The 18,505-nt window shown below is 34.9% G+C and overlaps 1 protein-coding gene across 2 annotated transcripts; it reads left to right on the top strand.

The window, feature by feature from the left end:
* Positions 1-1,426: 1,426 nt before the first annotated feature.
* Positions 1,427-11,502, top strand: LOC136235727 (AT-rich interactive domain-containing protein 5-like). 2 transcript variants are annotated; one of them, XM_066025628.1, is made up of 15 exons: positions 1,427-1,599; positions 1,719-1,815; positions 2,170-2,607; positions 2,705-2,838; positions 2,932-2,971; positions 5,384-5,436; positions 5,625-5,670; positions 6,259-6,354; positions 8,959-9,084; positions 9,187-9,238; positions 9,321-9,387; positions 10,184-10,250; positions 10,333-10,383; positions 10,870-10,962; positions 11,127-11,502. In XM_066025628.1, exons 3-15 carry the CDS (start codon positions 2,185-2,187, stop codon positions 11,232-11,234), a joined length of 1,356 nt encoding a protein of 451 aa, XP_065881700.1. In that variant the 5' UTR covers positions 1,427-1,599; positions 1,719-1,815; positions 2,170-2,184; the 3' UTR covers positions 11,235-11,502. The 2 variants fall into 2 exon arrangements, with proteins under 2 accessions (XP_065881700.1, XP_065881702.1); XM_066025630.1 differs by having other exon boundaries at positions 1,427-1,815; positions 8,959-9,063.
* Positions 11,503-18,505: the final 7,003 nt, after the last annotated feature.

Raw genomic sequence — 18,505 nt, 5'->3', positions numbered from 1 at the left:
TAGAGCCGCTCCTTGCTCAGGCTTTCTACCCCGGCGCCACCCTCTCAGGACCGGATCGTTACAGGCCCACCAGCTTCCGCCTGGTTCGTCCCTGAACCACACATCGTACGTGGAGATTCGGCTCTGATACCAATTGTAACACCCTGGTCCAATATCATGTAGATATTGTCCGCTTTGGCCCAATTCCAACACATTGGGCCTCACGGCTTTAAAACGCATCTACATGGTATTGGACCAGGGTGTTACATTAAAGTAACGTTTATTCTCAGGTTAGCAAATGAATTCGTTCATATAATGGATAGGCATGCTCAGTGACGGATCCAGGATTTGAAGGGGGAGGGGAGGGGGGGCAAAACTCTATATAATTTTTTTTTAGACAAAATGTCTTAAAAAAACTTCTAATGCTAAGTAGATCGACGATTACGAGGTGACAATTGACATCTACTATCTGTCATAGCTTGAAAACGATTTGCTGCCTCTACCTATACTGCTCCTTTTTAGGGTTAGGGTGCAAAAATACCCCTAACGTTTTGGGTCAGGAGCAATTTCACCCATAACGTCTAAAATGGTGCAATTTTACTGCTAATGTTTGTAGCCAAGAGCAATTTTACCCCTAACGTTGATAAATTGGATCAATTTCAGACAATATTATAAAATACAATCATTTTTTTCTTTATTTTGCACCAATTTCATATCAATTTGTTCTAAAAAAAAGGATATAATGTTTTTTGTAATTTAATAATAAAATTGGAGATTAATAATTATAAATTCGGTGAATTTTTTGAATTTTTTTTGTCTAATTCGTACAAAAGACAGTATATTTTTTATTTATTTTTTCACATCCCAACATATGTTTGTGATTTGTTACTGATAAAATAACGCATGTGTTGTAGATGGCAAGATTCATGACCGAGAAGACAGTTTGATGGATTATTTCTCAAATTGACCCAATTTATCAACGTTATGGGTAAAACTGCTATTGGCTTCCAACATTAGGGATAAAATTGCACCATTTTAGACGTTAGGGGTAAAATGGCTCATGACCCAAAATGTTAGGGGTATTTTTGCACATTAACCCTTCTTTTTGGACTTTTTTTTTTTTTTTTTTTTTTATGGAGGGGGTAAATGTCCCTTTTGACCCCTACATCCGCCCTGGACATGCTTCTTCCAGTACTAATTTTGTTTTTCTTAAAAAGAAAACAAAGAACAAAATCAATTTTAGGTTTAGCTAAAACAAAGAAACACGCAAATTAAAACTTTATGATATGAAGCTTCAAAAAAAAAAAAAACTTTATGATATGGTAAAATTATGTCAATAGTAGAAGAGTAACCGTCCTAGCCTCAAGTGGAAAAGGGCAATTCAGTAATTTACAAAAAGGCATAAAACGGTAAATATAAGAAAAAGGTCCAGATGTTGAGTCAAAACATCAATTGGGAACTGAAAAAGGAGAGGCAGAGTCCGCCGTGAGTTTGCTCTGCCATTTTCTTTATTTTGTCACCATCGTCTCAGAATTCCTCTGGATTTACTCTTTCCTCCGCCGCCGCCGGTTCCGAAAGATATTTTCTTTTTTCTCGAAAGAAAATAAAATAAACATTTTGGTAATCAACCTGTACCTGCCATGAACATTGCTTTCTTTGTTTGCTGGATAAGACTTAGTAGATTTTGCAGCTCTCTTTATATACCTCCCTGACCTTTTCCGTTACCTGCATTGTCCAAGCTCGGCTCGATTCGAAACCCTAACCTCAAGCTGTTGGACTCTTTTCGTTTTCTTCGACACCTATTTTCACACTGTCTCCCGAATTTCTTCTTTCCAGGTATGTTTTTACGGAATTTCCCAATTTTTTGTTCCTTTAATTAATGGTTAGAGTTATATTTAGCTGTTAGAGTTTCCTTTTTGTGTTGTTTATTGATTTTTTTTTGAATTTGTGTTAACTTTTCTAGCTTTGTATGAAGGATTAGAGAAAAGAAGCCAATAACTTAAGAGAATCATTGTTCTAGATTAGGGTTTTTGTTTCTCAGGGGATTTGTATTTTTGGGGCAATATTTTTCCTTTGTATTTGGTACTATTGTTATTATTTGGCTGTTTGCTACAGATACTGCCGCCTTATGAATTGTTCATTGCAAGTGATATTATTAAAATATATATGTGTTGGTTTGGTGTTGCATAGTGCTTATACAACAGAATGGAAGATACTGAAATGCCGAGCCAAGATATAGTGGATGGCTCCGATGTAAATCGTGTGGATACAAATGGTAAACATGGAGTATCTACTGATGAGCCTGAGAATAGGAATTCCACTGAAAATGGCAAAACATCTGCTGAGGCTGAGGCTGAGGCTGAGGCTGAGACTCACACATTAGCTAGTGATGTTCATATGAGTGACAATGAAGTTCCGCATGATAACAAATGTATTACTACTGATACTAATGAAAATGATGCTGGTGATCATAAAGATCTGGAAAAGAAAAATGATAGTGATGGTACCCTTGCCCTAGTTCTTAGCCAGTCAGAAACTGTTACTCCACTTCCTCTGAGAAAGTATTCCAATTCTAAAGGAAAGCATGATAGTGCTTCAAAGTCTAAGAGTGTATGGACGGATGTTGAGGTAATTTTGAGGATGCATATAAAAGCCTTAAGTTCCCACTCTTAGAATAGATGCAAAAGAATTGTTCCTGCAAAAATTGTAATTTTTTTATTTGCAGATGGGGGAAGCTGATGAAGGAGGGAGCCTTGAGGAGCGAGCAGAATTCATGAGGGAACTGGAAACTTTCCACAGGGAAAATTCCCTAGAATTCAAGTCACCTAAGTTTTATGGAGAGCCATTAAACTGCCTGAAGTAAGTTCTCATGTGATAGTTTTTGTGGACCTGTGTGTAGTAGCAGGTGGGAGCTAATTTTTTTTTTTTGTTTGCTTTTCTTATATCGATTAGGTTATGGAGGGCTGTTATCAAACTAGGTGGCTATGATGTGGTATGCCCATATCCCTTCTCAGTTATTATTTTTGTTGTCTTATTTGGTCTTTCTGTTGCTTTTCATCGTTATCATCTTGAATGGATTGTAATTGTATTAGTAATTATATGGTATCTCAAAATAACTCTACTGCGAGGTTTTAATCTGCCATATAAAAAGTGGATTAGTGAAACCCTCTGTTTTGCATTTACATATTATACGCAGATGCTTTCAAAAAATTTGATTTTGAGGTGATTTTAAGGTTTGCCATTTTTTTTTAATTCGTACTTAATCTTTTATGCTGCTTTGGACACAGAATGAGTCAAAATTGATATTCCAAGATGAGCCATAGTTTCTCTAATAGTTAAACTGTTGTATAACGTCTCCACATATTCACTTCTTTAGGACTGTGTTAGGAAGGTCATGGGATATGATATTTGAAGTATGTGTCACCATGAGATGTATTAGGATACATGCAAAGTCCTGGTCTAGTGTTGTACATGGTACTCCAATTTTTATTGCCCATCAAAAATTTTCGACTTAATACATTTGTTACCCAAACTTCAACTGCCCCCTGAACTTTCAAAAGTCCCAAATGACCCCCATATGCTTGTCCAATTGCATTCAATAACCCCCTATTCTTGCCAATTGCATTCAGTAACCCCCTATTCTTGTCAAATTGCATTCAATAACCCCAAAACTTCAACTGACCGGTGAACTTTCAGAAGTTCAATTTGGCTTTTTTTTTGACAAGTGGCTGAGCATGTCTCCCATTTTCTGCATCCAACAAATTCTATTGAGAAATAGGGGGTTATTGAATGCAATTGGACAATAATAGAGGGTCATTTGGAACTTTTGAAAGTTCAGGGGGCAGTTGAAGTTTTGGGCCAAATACAGTGGCAACATTTGTATTAGGCCAAATTTTTCTGTTGAGTTGGATGGGTCTGAATATCCTTGAAGTTGATGAGAATGATAATAATATTAATGTGGATGCTCCATTCTAGATTGCAATAAGGACATTGTTTGCTCACCAATTTCAACAAAATTTCTTATTATTTAGAATTTTATCATACGTAAAGAGGTCTTTGTCATATTTTGGTATAAATCATGAAAAAATACTAAAAATCACATTTACTACTATGGATTCCACTAATCATACTTCTCAGTTTATATGCCTTCACATTCATTTATGTATATGACTCTCCATCTAAGTCTTAGACTTCTTTCCAGTTACTCACTGTGGACATGCAGCGGCCCAGACACCTAAATATATGTCCCTAATGATCATCAAATCGAAGTTTAAGCAGTATAATAATTATAATTGTCAATTAGATTGTATGGATTTCTTAACCTGAGATCTTACCACTTAGGGGTGTTGGATAAAAAATCTAAAAAGTTAATGTCGAGCGTTTTCTATGGAGATAACCTTTATGCCCTTAAATACCTTTGTACTTTTATGGTCACTGCATTGTTTTCAGTACATACTTAGACAACTTTATGAGTTAAAAGTTTCAACTCTTGGTTTCTCAGCACTTTTTTCAGTTTTGCCAAACCATATTTTGGTTTCTATTTTGTTAATAATAGTTGCCAAATGATAGAAGATAAGGATACGGGAAGAAAGCTGCATATTCTTAGTTCTCTAGTGGGCCTATCGCAATTGTTCCTCGGTTTAATTTTTTAACCATACTAAGCTTTGGTAGTGCTTAGTTCTATCTTTTCGAAAAAATATTTCCACCAGCTTTCTTTTCCTTTTTGGAATATGTTAATCAATAATTATGTGAATATTGGACCTGATCCCTTCATTTTTTGACCACCGAATAACTTGGTCTCTATTAGACTAAGGCCTCACTTGCAATGAATGAAAGTGAAATATGGAATTCATTTGTGAATGAATTTCTTCTATGTTTGGTTTTCTTAATTAAAATATGGAATGCGAATAGGGATATTTTTGTGTTTTTAAAAGGTCATCTTTTAAGTTCCCTAGAATTCACTTGCAGATTACACATATTTGGTGGAATTTGATCAAAGCATCTCCAATTCTGTGCTAAAATTTAATTTTGATTTCTTCATTCCAACTTCCAAGCATGAGAATTCTAAATGAATTCCATAAAAAAATTTCATTCCAAGCAGGACATCATAATAAAAAAAATAAGCATTTAAAACTGGACAGGATTAATAAATTGTTCTAAATTTAAATGTTACCTGTCCAGCTGCCTATTAAGGAGTGATAATGGTTCTGAAATGATATGTTTATTGAGCTTCTTTATTATTTTTATTAAAATTTCACTTTGATATACATTTGCTGAGTTTGTTCTTGTTTTAATATGCTTAAGTGCAGTACTGATATTTTTCCTCCATACTACAGTTTTGTGGATTTGGAGATATTTTTACTATTAGTGTGTAATCAGAGATTTTATTCACCGATATCTGTAGGTCACAGCATCCAAGTTGTGGCGGCAAGTAGGAGAGTCATTTCATCCCCCCAAGTAAGAAGTCGAAGAATAACTATTTACACAGACTTGCATAAAATATATTGGATCCAAATTGAGTTGCAACTCTGCAACATTTGGTTTTTAGACTGCAGATAACGAAACCTTATCTTTTTATTTTATTATTATCTTTCACGGCTAGAAAAGTGCTGGTTACCATAACACATTCTCTCTCTCCGTGACAGGACATGTACAACAGTTTCTTGGACATTCCGCATTTTCTATGAGAAGGTAATACTATCTTAGTTTGAGCATGCTATATCTTTTAGATTTCCAATGAAATAATTGTCAAACTCTATCATGTTTGACCTTAATAATAATTTGATAAATATTGGATGGTAATATGATGGATACATTTTGTTAATTAGCATCAAAGATGCTAATTGGAAATCTATTATAGAGGCTCCAATTACCAATAAGCCTCTCATAGTGATAATTAGTCTTTGAAAGAAAAAACACAAATTTAGTATCTGCATTAACAGTAAAATTTATTATGATGACATCACTATGTTAACCGACCCCGAATCATTTCGGGACTAAGGCTTTGTTGTTGTTGTTTGACATCACTATGAGAAACCCCTTGGTAATTGGAGCCTCTGTAATAGATTTCTAATTAGCAATGCCATCATAGTAAATTTTAATGTTAATAAAGATACTAAATTTGTGTTTTTTCTTTCAAAGGCTAATTAAATAATGATAATGATGTAATTTCTGTTAATTTTGTTTCTCAGCTTGGTTTGAGTCCCATATACGTTCAAGTCATGTTCCTTTTTGTGATTTTCTTGTGTCCTCCCATCCTCATCTATTCTATTATTGCAGGCACTTTTGGAGTATGAAAAACATAAGAGACAAAATGGCGAGCTCCAACTCCCTGGTTCACCCGTGCACCACCAGCCTGCTAGTGTTGAAAAGGAGGTACTGTTTCCTTCTTATAGTTGCTTCATGGAACTTGCAAAATATTTAGCTATGAGGTAATAGAAAGTCTGTATTTTCCCTTCATGAAGAGTATGTAGCACACAGAAGTGTTGAGAACTCAAGGACGTGTGATCTCCTTATTCACTTATTGGCCCTGTTTGGCAAATAGCTGATAGCTGATTACCTTTTTGGTTAGCTGGTTTGATTAACTGATTTGATTAGCTGATTGTGTAAACTTGTTTGGGGGTAAATTTCATCAATGGTGTACAACCTTTACCCTATTTCACACTTTGGTGTACGACCTTCATTTTGTCTCATTAATATGTATAACTTTATAACTGACCTCCCACTTTGGTGTACAGCAGGTAAAAATGACCGGTCAACGCCTGGTCAACGCTCCACCTTAGCCCCACCACATGTAAAATGACTTAAATACCCTTGTCCCTAAAAGAAATTAAAAAAAAAAAGTAAAAATACTCTCTCTCTTTTATTCAACTCTCTTCCTATGACTCCTCTCTCACTCTAACTTTCAGCCGCACCTTTATTTGACTTATCATGGATCAGTGCATAATCACTAAAATAAGTAGATGAGATTTTATCCCATGGCTCAAATTACCATCAATTTGACTAATTATCCTAGCCATCCCTCACTCCATCTTCTTCCTTTTCCTCTCTCAAAACCAAAACCTAATATACCATGGCAGATTTCTCTCTTTGTGACGGTGAAGCCCACCTCCGGCGGTCTCTCTCTTTTCTTTACCTCAAACGCGAACTCAGCCTCCTCCTTCCGTCACCTGATGATTTCTTTTCGCTCGTCCACCTCTTTTTTGGTTTTTTTACTTTTTCTTCATCTTCCCTTGAAGGAAGGCGGCCATTCCGACTTCACTGGTCGGAGGTCAGTTTGACATCATCCTTCAAACGTGCAGTCGGAACCGAGAGGTAAAAGAAATTCGTTTGATCGCCCTTAAACAAACTGTCCCTTCCGATTCCAAGTCGCTCATCGCTTTCTCTTATCCACTTTATGTCGTGCAGAAACAGGTGGATTTGGATTTCCGATTCGAAAAACTCCATATATATTCAAGGCTGAGAACTTTTAACTATGACAATAAGGGATTTGAATCATAAGCATTTGAATCCTCTAATTTTTTTTGAGGAATTTGAATCCTCCATTTGAATCTGCTGTTATTCCTGTGAAGTTTACCATAAATTTAAAATGCATAATGAAAATGGCAAAGATGTGAATAAATCAGTTTATGTAATAATAGATTAATAGAAAAAAATTTCAATTTTAAAATTTCAAAGTTTGATTTCTTATTAAGGAAGAACAGTAATTTACAGAAGTATTAGAGAGAGAAAAGAAAGATAGAGAGAGAGAGTTGAATGAAGGAGGGAGTGTATTTTTATATTTTTTAGGGATAAGGGTATTTAAGTCATTTTACATGTGGTGGGACTGAGGTGGCGCGTTGACCAGGCATTGACCGGTCATTTTTACCGGCTATACACCAAAGTGGGAGGTCACCTATAAGGTTATACATATTAATGAGACAAAATGAAGGTTGTACATCAAAGTGTGAAATAGGGTAAAGGTTGTACACCATTAATGAAATTTACCCACTTGTTTGGTAAAACTTAGCTGATTGTTAATAGCTGTTTGTGTAAAATGACAAATAAGGACATGATAAAGTCTTTATTTGGGGTTAGAGGGTAGTAAATAGGGTAAAAATGTCCTTCAAAAGAGATAGAGCAATAAGCTAATTGAAAAAGCTCATAAAATGAGCTTTTTCAAAATTAGCTTTTTGGACCCAATGAGCTCTTTCAAACCTCTCTCCACCAAACCCCACACTATTAGAGGTTTGACTAGTCAAAACCTCTAAAGTGGCTCAAACCTTTAATTTTGCCCCAAAAAGCTCTTTACCAAACAGGGCCACAGTAAATGAAGGAAGCAAAGTTTTGCTTTGCATAGAGGATATAATTAACCTAGAATGCTAGTAAGCAGGCTGTAACAGACCAAACTTATTTGGAGAAGTATTAAGTGCTTAGCTTCAAGTTTGTTTGTTTCCAGAAATGAATGGTGCGGTAGCTTGGTCCATTTCAGGTCTCAAATTTCTACTTCCAGACATAATGTGTGCTAACTCAAAACTGTTAGGCATCTATTAACAGACTTGTAATCTCCCGAATATAGAAACAATAGAATTTGACATATGGTGTAGGCATCTATTAACAGACTTGTAATCTCCCGAATATAGAAACAATAGAATTTGACATATGGTGTGTTTTCCCCTTTTGCATATAGGATACGTACAATTCATTAGCTCTTTCCTTGATCGTGTATAATGAATTGCACGTATCCTATATGCAAAAGGGGAAAACACACCATATGTGAACTTCTATTTATTTCTATATTCGGGAGATTACAAGTCTGTTAATAGATGCCTAACAGTGAGTATGTCTAGAAGTAGAAACTTGATACCTGAAATGGATACAAACTTGAGAACCTTACCTTCCGTTTCAAATAATTTTACTACCTCTTTCGTTTTTCTTTTGGTTTTTGATAATTATTGTTTGATTTCCTGCCCTATCTTGTCCACTTGCTTGGATGTGCAGGCTAGTGGATACCAACAAGCATCAGGATCTGGTAGGGCAAGGAGGGATGCTGCAGCTCGTGCTATGCAGGGTTGGCATGCCCAACGACTTATTGGGTATGGCGAGGTTAGCGAGCCTATTATCAAGGTTTGTTCACTTGGTGCTGAAATTTCTTGAGCATGATTTCATTGTGGAAGTTGTATGCTGCATTCTGTGAGCTACTATAACTTCTCAAATTTCCTTGAACAGGACAGAAGCCCAAATTCTGGACCAAGGCGGGAAAAACCGCTAAAAAGCATTGGTGCGCTCTATTATCCATTATAGCTTTTTGCCGACATTTATTTCATGCGAACTTCTTAATCTGATTCTGGTTGTTGAGTCAGGTGTGCATAAACCGAAGACTAACATGGAGCTTTCCGAAAAACCTGCAAGTATCGAGACCGATAAAGAGTAAACATCTCTGATCCTTCTTTTTCGAATTGTTATTTTCTTACACTTCACGTCTTTCTTATATCATTGTAATCACATAGCCCAACAAATGTGCATCCATGTGTCATGGAAATGAATACGGAAACCGGAAAATGATATTTGTAAAAAATATAGGAAACAGAGACTGGGGGAGACATGTAAATAGTAAAAATATATGGATATATCTAGACATTTTTAAAATTATAAGAATGTAAAAGTTTTTTCTATATATATACACACAAAAGAAAACTACATACAAGTTACACTAGGACAGAGGTTTTAACTGTAGTAAGAGTAAGCCGCAGAACCTTCTTGTACTAACTGCACTTAGAGTATTACTAACTCAAAGCAAGGCCAACCCCTTAGGGCATTAGCCAGAACCAGATAACTTAGGCTTGATGGTAATTCACCAATAGAGTGAAAAAGAGATTTTTCATTTTGAAATCTTGTAGAAGATGATCTAGAAAATATTAGGGATTTAGTAACTATGTGATTAGCATTAATCTACTTCTCAAAACATATTACATCCTAGAAATGAATATCCAAATTTTAAGAAACAAGTTTACAATTTTTTAAAGTGCAGAAACGTGACCCAAAACATAACCTACAAGTTTCTGGGAGTTTCGGTTTTCAAAACGGAAATGAAAACGCTCAGCTGCCTGAATCTGATGTGTGTGTGTGTTTGTCATTGGGAGGGACATTGCGTGCTTGCGTATCTCTAATGTTCCTTGTCAAGCAAGCCTAAATATCCTTTTGTTTTTATTTACTTTCCTGATAGATTGGACATAGAAATTGTTGACGTTGGACAGCCTGCTGATTGGGTGAAGATCAATGTGCGGGAATCTGTAAGTAGACTCTTAATCACTGATTATGTAAGATGGATTAGTTATCTTATTAATTCTGATGGAACTCAAATTCCTATCACAGAAAGATTGCTTTGAGGTGTATGCTCTAGTTCCCGGGCTTCTGCGAGAGGAGGTAAGCACTTTTGAGGTTTTTATTCCGTTTCTTTCTTTTGATAGATACTAAGGCTGAGCACAGATCCTAGAGATAATAAATTTGACCAAATTTGACTAGTTCGATAAAAAAAAGTCAGCAGTTTCGTTCTATTTTGGATTCTTTTCATCGATATTCGATCTAATATAATATTTTTAAGATACGTGTCCAGTCCTAATAGACACTCAAATGATGCGGCTGAAGATCCGGAAGAAGAATTATTTTTGCTTTATTGTCACTGCAAGGCTTATCTGAAACATATGAGTCGTTAATATTAAAACAAGGCCTAGTTTGATGCTTTCTTTGTTTTAGATGTTTTCTATGGGTTTTAATTTTCATTCTTAGTTTGTACCGTATAATGTCTCAATGAAGGCTCGGCTATAGATTAATGAATCAAAGTCTCTAATTAGCATATGAACTAAGGATTCTACTACTAACCTTATCAACCTTGCTTTTTTGTTGATTCAGGTGCGAGTTCAATCAGATCCTGCTGGACGCCTGGTTATAACGGGTGACCCGGAGCAGCTTGACAATCCTTGGGGTATAACACCCTTTAAAAAGGTACTATCTTTGATGTAGTTTTTATAGTTCTTCATGAATGCCAGGTTTGTGGGGGCAAAGGCTTGTTTTCCTTGAATAACAGGATTAAGTCTTAATCGCTTTCTGTGTTAAACCCGTTCCTGCAAAAACTCTTTCAAATACCTTTGTTTGAATATGGTGGTCAGGTCATCGGCTTACCTTCAAGAATTGATCCACTCGAGACATCTGCGGTTGTTAGTCTTCATGGCAGACTCTATGTTCGTGTTCCTTTAGAGCGACGAGGCCCAGCTTAATTTTCTCCTCTTGTGAGCCGGAGCAAACAACGGTAGCGGTCAATTTTGGAAATCAATGGAAGAGATGGAACTTTTGGATCATTACGGCGAAGAGGGGATAATTATTGTTAGGATATTTGTTTATTAGGTTGTGAAAATAGGTTGAACTGCCAAACTTTTGTAGAAGTTACTCTTCTTATGATGTATTAGTTTCAGAGATTTCTTAGTCTTAAAAATTGAAGTACATAGCAGTTTATGAGCAAGTCAAGCTCTGCTTTTTGCTTTGGTTTCTATATGCTCAGCTCGGGTTAAAAGCAATCCGATTCGAAAGATTGCTGATTGATTCTCGGGTTATCAATGAACAGTAGCAGCTGCAAGTGGTGGAGGTAGCGGGGTGCACGGTGTCACAGGGTCATGTCTGAGCTAGGCCAAAATACCCCGTGCGGCCCCCAAGTCTCGGCATGCCAATTCCTATCGAAAGGGTCTATTCCCTTTAAGCGTCCCGTCAATGCGTCTGTCGGCGTTCCGTTTTGGTGAGACTCTTTGCGATTAAACCTCGTCATAAAAGGGATAGGTACTATATGCCAACTCCAGAGCCTATAGTGTCCATAGAGTTTCACCTTGTGAAGATATTCACCTCCCTTCACGAAGGTCGAATGTCCGACTCTCCTAGATCTTAGTGGACTAGGTGGATCGTTTAAGCCAGTGCTGACTACCCACTTAGTATGTGGGGGAGATCCAACACCAGAGTAGTCCATGTCCCCTATAGTGTTGCTTATACTAATTCGGCCTCTACTATCAACGTATGTTGATATGTTCCCTTCGCCACTCCATGTCGAAATCTTTTCGTAGTTTTGCCAATACTTGGGGGTGAGTTTGCCTATGGTTTAATTCCCAACACGGGGCATGTTGCACTACCGACCACTGGAAGGGGTTTGTCAAGGTGGCTCTGTGCCCGGAAAAAGTGTCTGGGGGTGCTACGATTCCACACCTGGATCCTCTTTTCCGTCTCTGCCACCGAGGTGCATCCATCTGATAATAAGTTATAGCAGCCATTTTCTGTTTGGGGGACTTTCTTTCCTGCCTCCCCCAATGCATTTTGTGACGTGTCGTTTTTATAACACAAACGACACGAGTTGCATCCGGTGCTTAATATGATTTCCCCTCTGTTGGAGATTGTAAGTAGCACCCATTCCTGCAAATCCAAGTTGATGACCTTAAACATTACTGGGTTTAGAGATCTCTCTATCCTCCACTCTATTTTAATAATTGTTGGCTCACTTTGCGAATATATTTCAGCCTAGCTGCTTTAGGTCTGTTAGTGTATAATTATAAATAGAAGTGTCGAAACCTATTATTAATATATTATAATCGTGTCACGTGACAACATATGATTATATAGGATATATAAATGCAATAAAAATGATGATAGTATCATATTATAATCGTGTTATGTGATAACATATGATTATATATGATATATAAATGCAATAAAAATGATGATAGTATCGAATAAGTTATGCTAGGGGTGGTTTTTGTAAATCATCTAAAAAGAGATGGTGTTTTTAACTGTGATTAAATTGTAATTAAGATCTTTGTTTGTTTGTCAGAAAATATTATGAAGAAATTTTTTCTAATTTTTTGGTGTTCGTTCGTTTAGGAAAATAAATCAACGAAAAATTTTAGGTACGTTATTGGACGATTTTATGAAAAAATTGTGGAAAATGTTTTACCATTTAAAAAAAAAAGTAAAACACCCTTAGCTTTTGTAATCCTACTTCATTTCTTTTAGCTTTTAAAAAATTCACCACCTTTTCCCATTTTTTGGTGTTGTAATTAAACATTGAAAAATATTTTATTTTCCAATACAAAATTTTTCTATACCTATATTTTATTTTCCAATACAAAAAATTTCTTTACCTAATATTTTTTTTTTTTGACAAACAAACGAGTTCTAAGTTCTAAAAGTAGGATAAAAAAAGGTTTAATACAAAAATTGATTGACTCTAAATTTATAATAACAGGATTCACATGGAATTTGAATGATCAGATGAATTTGATCATTCACATTTAGATATAGATTTATTAAATTTAAATTTTAAGATGTTTTGAATATCCATCATAAGATCCTAACAAGCTTATATCTAACAGTGAATGATCAAATCCATTTGGTCATTCAGAATCCCATGTAAACACTACCTAAATTTATAGTGTCTCGTTAGTTTTCTGAACTTGCTTGAAGTCACTTATTGATAACTTGAATTTATTTAAAGTGACATACTGGTCCACTGAACTTGCTTATAATGTCTCTTTAACGAGTTCTTATATTAAGCATCCGGTCTTCCATGTCACTTGGAGAACCTCCAATTTATATTTGGATACATGTATTATGATCCCACTGAATAAATGAAATAGTGAGACCTCTTATAATATGTGTAAGTCCGTATTACATATGTCAAAATATGTATATAAGGTCCCCTGTTTGACATAGAGAACCGAGTGCTTCTAATAATTCCCCTCTTCAACTTGTTTAAAGTGATACACATTAAGAGATAAGTATTTCAATTTGTCTAATCCTCTCTTGCTCTACCACATCACATGTGTACTCACAGAGTTAATCATGTCACTGTAAATAAGTTTACAGACTAACGAAACAGTCTATAAATTTAGGAGCGCTAATCAATTTTTTGGGGGGCTAAATTCAGGGATCTTGATGTAAAAAGCCTAAAAATTATTGCTAGTGATTAAGGAAAGTGGGAAATGACATTAAGGCACCACTAATACCCATTACAAGTTACAACTCATCAAGTCAATGTACAGAAACAAATATTCTTAAAATAAAACAAGAATCAAAGACAACTAAAAAGAAACTACTTTTGTTGGCCATTTAATCTTCCATTAATTAAATTAATTAACTTTTCCTAATTATCTTATGGGTTAATTACAAAAAAAGTACCTTGTGGTTGGGCCGATTTGCGATGTGGTAATTGTGGTATTTTTTTTTTGCAAACACAACCCTATGGCTGTAAAATTTTACATGTTTTTTTTTATTTTATCAAATTTGGCCGATAACGACCTCAAAATGAAAATTTTCAAGAATTAAACTTGTTTGGTATCATATTTACTATGAAACTATATTCTTAATTTTTTAAAATCATCATTTTTGGAGTTTTCTCTCTCTAAACATTATCTTTCTCTCTCATCAAAAGCAACACCTAAATGACCTCAAACCTAAAAAGTTGAAGAATTAAAGTTGTTTAAAATATTATTTAACTTTTGAAAATTTTCATTTCAAAGTCGTTATCGATCAATTTCTGACAAAGTGAACTCAAATGTAAAATTTTGCAAACCACAGGCTTGCGTTTGCAAAAAAAAAAAATACCACAGGTACCACATCGTAAATCGGCTAAACCACATGATACTTTTTTGTAATTAACCCATTATCTTATTACAAACTGAATAAATAGTCAGTTCAATTCTGAATCTTCTTCCTTAATCATGATTATTAGTGGGCATAGAAGGAATCACCACTATTACTGGAAAGTTTGGAGAGTCAAAACAAGGTTTAGAAGATGGTTTTCCTTTACCAAATCCAAGTTTTCACCCATTAAATTCCTCATTAAATCTTTCTCAAATCTTCTCATTAAAATTAAAATCTCACCCAAGAACTGCAGAGGAAACAACCCAAGAAAGTATATTTGTTCTTCTAGTCATTCCTCTTATTCTGATGCAATCAATGATTGCTTGGAATTTATCAAAATGTCTCGTGTCGAGTGTTCAAGAAAAAGATCGTCTGGACCGCTTAAGTTTCGTCTAGATTCGTGGAATCAAGAATATGTTTCGATTTTCCCCGTCTAAATTCTCTGACCGGAGGCCGCTCTTGGTGAATTTGTGTTGGTTGTTTTTGGTTATTTTTATGATATTTAAGATGTTAAGAACATTGTTCCATAGTTTTCGATGAATTATATTATCTTTTTTATATGTTTTAGTTATTTCAATGATATTGTTGTTTTTACGTTACTTCGAAATATACATTTAGAATATTTTACATTATTGGTTTTAGATAGTATAATATTATATATTTAATTGTATTTATATAAAAATTTGGTTATTAGCAAACAAAAAGATATATAAAAATATAAATATGATTAATTCTCGATTAAATTCTCAAAGATCATATCTATCCGACTAACGTTCAGCATTTTTTACGACTTTGCTCATGTTAATCACAAATCTCTTCTTCCCCACTAGTTTTTTTTTTCATATTTGAAGTTATTAATTAAGGTTTGAAATTTTTTTTTTTTTTTTTGACAAAAATGATTGATAAGAAATTGCAAGTACAACATGAAAAGTAAGGAATAAAACCTTACACAAGGCAATGCCTAATACAAAATCCATATAGGTAAGAAAATGACTACAAAGAGCAAAACAAACCATTACAGGTACTAATAACACAAATAGATACATATACTTCTTGAAACTCCAAATTCGCAGAAAAGCATCTGGAATCCAATCTTCATCTACTCCAAGTTGATCAATTTTTTTTTTTTGAAATAATGCTAAGGTTTATTAACTTAAATCAGATAAATGAATATTGCTAAGAAATGGTGGTGGACATGCCCACTCACCTCGAACAGACACAGAATTGATCGCTTTTGCTAGAGCATGGGCAGCCGAATTCGCTGAACGCTTAATAAAAGAGATCGAGCACAACTCTAAATCTTGTAATAAATGAATACAATCAGAAATAATGATCACTACTTAGTTCTTTGAGTATAGTTTCAAAAGGTTTAGGAAAATGTTTTACTCTCTATTTTTCTGTTGACTAACCTAGAATTTTCCACTGACTTAATTTTTTAAGCAAATAAACACCGGAAAATATTTTTATGCGCAATATTTTCCAGTTTTTTGAGGCCTACTTATAAAATATTTCGATATTAGGTTTAACATTATGTGGAAAACAAACCAAAACTCATAATGGTACAACAAATAACACAACAACACGAAACTCATTTTCTATCAACTTATCGCCACTGATGCACATCGTTAGTTCTTTTAATTAGATCTAACCTTCAACAGACATCTATGTAATGATAACTTCAGATTCAGTTAGATATGAATAAGTACACGCACGTCCTAGACATGAATTGTCAGCATTATTATTTATTGATGTGTCATTTTCTCTTTCTTTTAAATTTCACCGAGTGCTACGTCATTAATACGTGGACGTCAATCAGGAGTGGAGCTAAGGAGGATCATAGAGTGTCCACTGACCCTCCAGCTCGCTTTGCCCCTTTAGCTGCCATGGATAGAAGCACCTCTAACCATGACATCCTATGAAAAATATGGAGCTCCAATAAAAAAAAAATAAGGTTTAACCTTTTACTTTGTTATGTCATTAATACATAGATGTCCTTCAAATCATTTTATTTTATTTTTACCGTTTCTTGCTAAAAATGATGCGTTTTAATTTATAAATGAAACAAACTCCAAAATACCGACAAACGCCACTCATATCCCATTAATTGGCATCGATATAATGATGACCTCACACTCACTTTGACATGAATAACATATGAGGTCCTACTTATAAAATATTTCGATATTAGGTTTAACATTATGTGGACACAACAAACGATACAACAAACTGAAACTCTTTTTTTATCAACTTCTCGCCACCGATGTACGACGTAGTTCTCTTAAGTAGATCTAACCATCAATTGACATTTATGTATTGCTGACCTCGCACTCAGTTAAATATGAATAAATATATGTGCTACAACATGAATTGTCAGCATTATTGTTTATTTATGTGTCATTTTCTCTTTCTTCTAAATTTCATTGAGTGCCACATAATAAATATGTGGACGTCAATCAAGGGTGGAGTTAAGGAGGATCAAAGAGGGTCTCCGACTTGCTCTGCCCCTTTAGCCACCATGAATGTGAGTCCCTCCAACCATGGCAGTCTAGAAAGAATATGAAGCTCCAACAAAAAAATAAATGTTGTTTTTTACTTTGTTGTGTCATCAATACATAGATGCCTCTCAAATCATTTTAACTTTTTTTTTAATTTTTTATTGCTAAAAACAATACGTTTTAGTTTATAAATGAATCAACTTCAAGATACTCACAAACGCTACTCCTTCCTCTATCAATTGGCATCTATGTAATGATGACCTCACACTCACTTAGAGATGAATAACAGATGAGGTCCTACTTATAAAATATTTGGATATTAGGTTTAACGTTATGTGGACACAACAAACCAAAACTCATAGATAACACAACAAACCGAAACTTATTTTTTTTATCAACTTCTCTCCACCAATGCACAACGTAGTTCTCTTGATTAGATCTAACCAACAAGTGATATCTATGTATTGCTGACCTCACAGTCAGTTAGAGATGAATAAGTATACATGCTAGACATGAATTGTCGATATTATTGTTTATTGATGTGTCATTTTCTCTTTCTTATAAATTTCACCGAGTGCCACATCATCAATACATAGACATCAATCAGGGGAGGCACTAAAGAGGATCAGGGAGGGTCCACTGAACCTCTGGCTCGCTTCGCCCGTTTAGCTGCCATGAATGGGAGCCCCTCCAACCATGGCAGCATAAGAAGAATATGGAGCTCCAGTAGCTGAATAGATGTTTAACTTCTTTACTTTGTTATGTTATCAATACATATATGCCTCTCAAATCATTTTAACTTTTTATTGCTAAAACGACGTGTTCTAGTTTATAAAGGAAATGAACTCCAAGATACTGACAAACACCACTCCTTTCCCATCAATTGGCATCTATGTAATGACGATCTCACACTAATTTAGAGATGAATAACATATGATGACCTACTTATAAAATATTTCAATATTTGGTTTAACGTTATGTGGACACAAGAAACCGAAGCTCGTTTTCTATCAACTTCTCGCCACCAATGCACAACATTAGTTCTCTTAATTAGATCTAACCATCAATTGCCATCTATGTATTGATGACCTCACACTCAGTTAGAGATGAATAAGTACACGTGTTAGTATTACTGTTTATTGATGTGCCATTTTCTCTTTCTTCTCAGTTTCACCGAGTGTCACATCATCAATACGTGGATGTCAATTGATGGCCATGTTTGATTAAAGGAGCTAATGTGACGCAAAGGTAGCAAAGAATTTATGGGAGACATAATTTGTGGTGTCGTTAATTAGGCTTGAAATTGCTACATGTATATAATATTAAGTTTAATATTAGATGATTTTGTACATTAGGCTTGATATGCTCTTCCCAAA

The sequence above is a fragment of the Euphorbia lathyris genome, chromosome 7 (assembly GCF_963576675.1).
Source record: "Euphorbia lathyris chromosome 7, ddEupLath1.1, whole genome shotgun sequence".
NCBI lineage: Eukaryota > Viridiplantae > Streptophyta > Magnoliopsida > Malpighiales > Euphorbiaceae > Euphorbia > Euphorbia lathyris.
This window is presented reverse-complemented; position numbering and strand designations above follow the sequence as displayed.